The sequence below is a fragment of the Nestor notabilis genome, unplaced genomic scaffold (assembly GCF_000696875.1).
Source record: "Nestor notabilis isolate BGI_N333 unplaced genomic scaffold, ASM69687v1 scaffold18698, whole genome shotgun sequence".
Classification (NCBI taxonomy): Eukaryota; Metazoa; Chordata; class Aves; order Psittaciformes; family Psittacidae; genus Nestor; species Nestor notabilis.
This window is the reverse complement of record NW_009940839.1, coordinates 9,078-9,395: the sequence shown is the minus strand read 5'-3', so window position 1 is coordinate 9,395 and position 318 is coordinate 9,078. Positions and strand designations below refer to the sequence as shown.

Here is a 318-nt window from a genome sequence, read left to right as displayed (position 1 = left end):
CGGGTCCGGCCGGACCCCCTGGAGGGGCAGGAGAGGATGGAGACAAGGTGAGACCACCCCATGTCCCCCCATTGCCCCCCATGTCCCCCCATGGATCTGAGCATCTTCTGCCCCCAACCCCAGGGTGAAGTGGGGGATCCCGGCTCAAAGGGCACCAAAGGCACCAAAGGCGAGCACGTGAGTGTCCCCTCTATGGGTCAATGGTGCCCCATGGTCCTCTATGGGTCAGTGGTGCCCCATTGACCCCCCTCATCTCCATCATAGGGACCTCCGGGGCCTCCTGGACCCATTGGAGCAGTTGGACAACCTGGAGCAGCT

General features: G+C 63.5%; 1 protein-coding gene across 1 annotated transcript in view; it reads left to right on the top strand.

Annotated features, from left to right (window-relative positions):
- The window catches only part of LOC104410435 (collagen alpha-2(XI) chain-like), a gene marked incomplete at its 5' end in the record, with an annotated part of 11,928 nt that overhangs the window by 6,546 nt on the left and 5,064 nt on the right, over positions 1-318 (top strand). Inside the window, 3 exon segments of the mRNA XM_010020586.1 lie at positions 3-47; positions 124-177; positions 265-315. Of these exon segments, the coding sequence (XP_010018888.1) occupies positions 3-47; positions 124-177; positions 265-315 (150 nt within the window).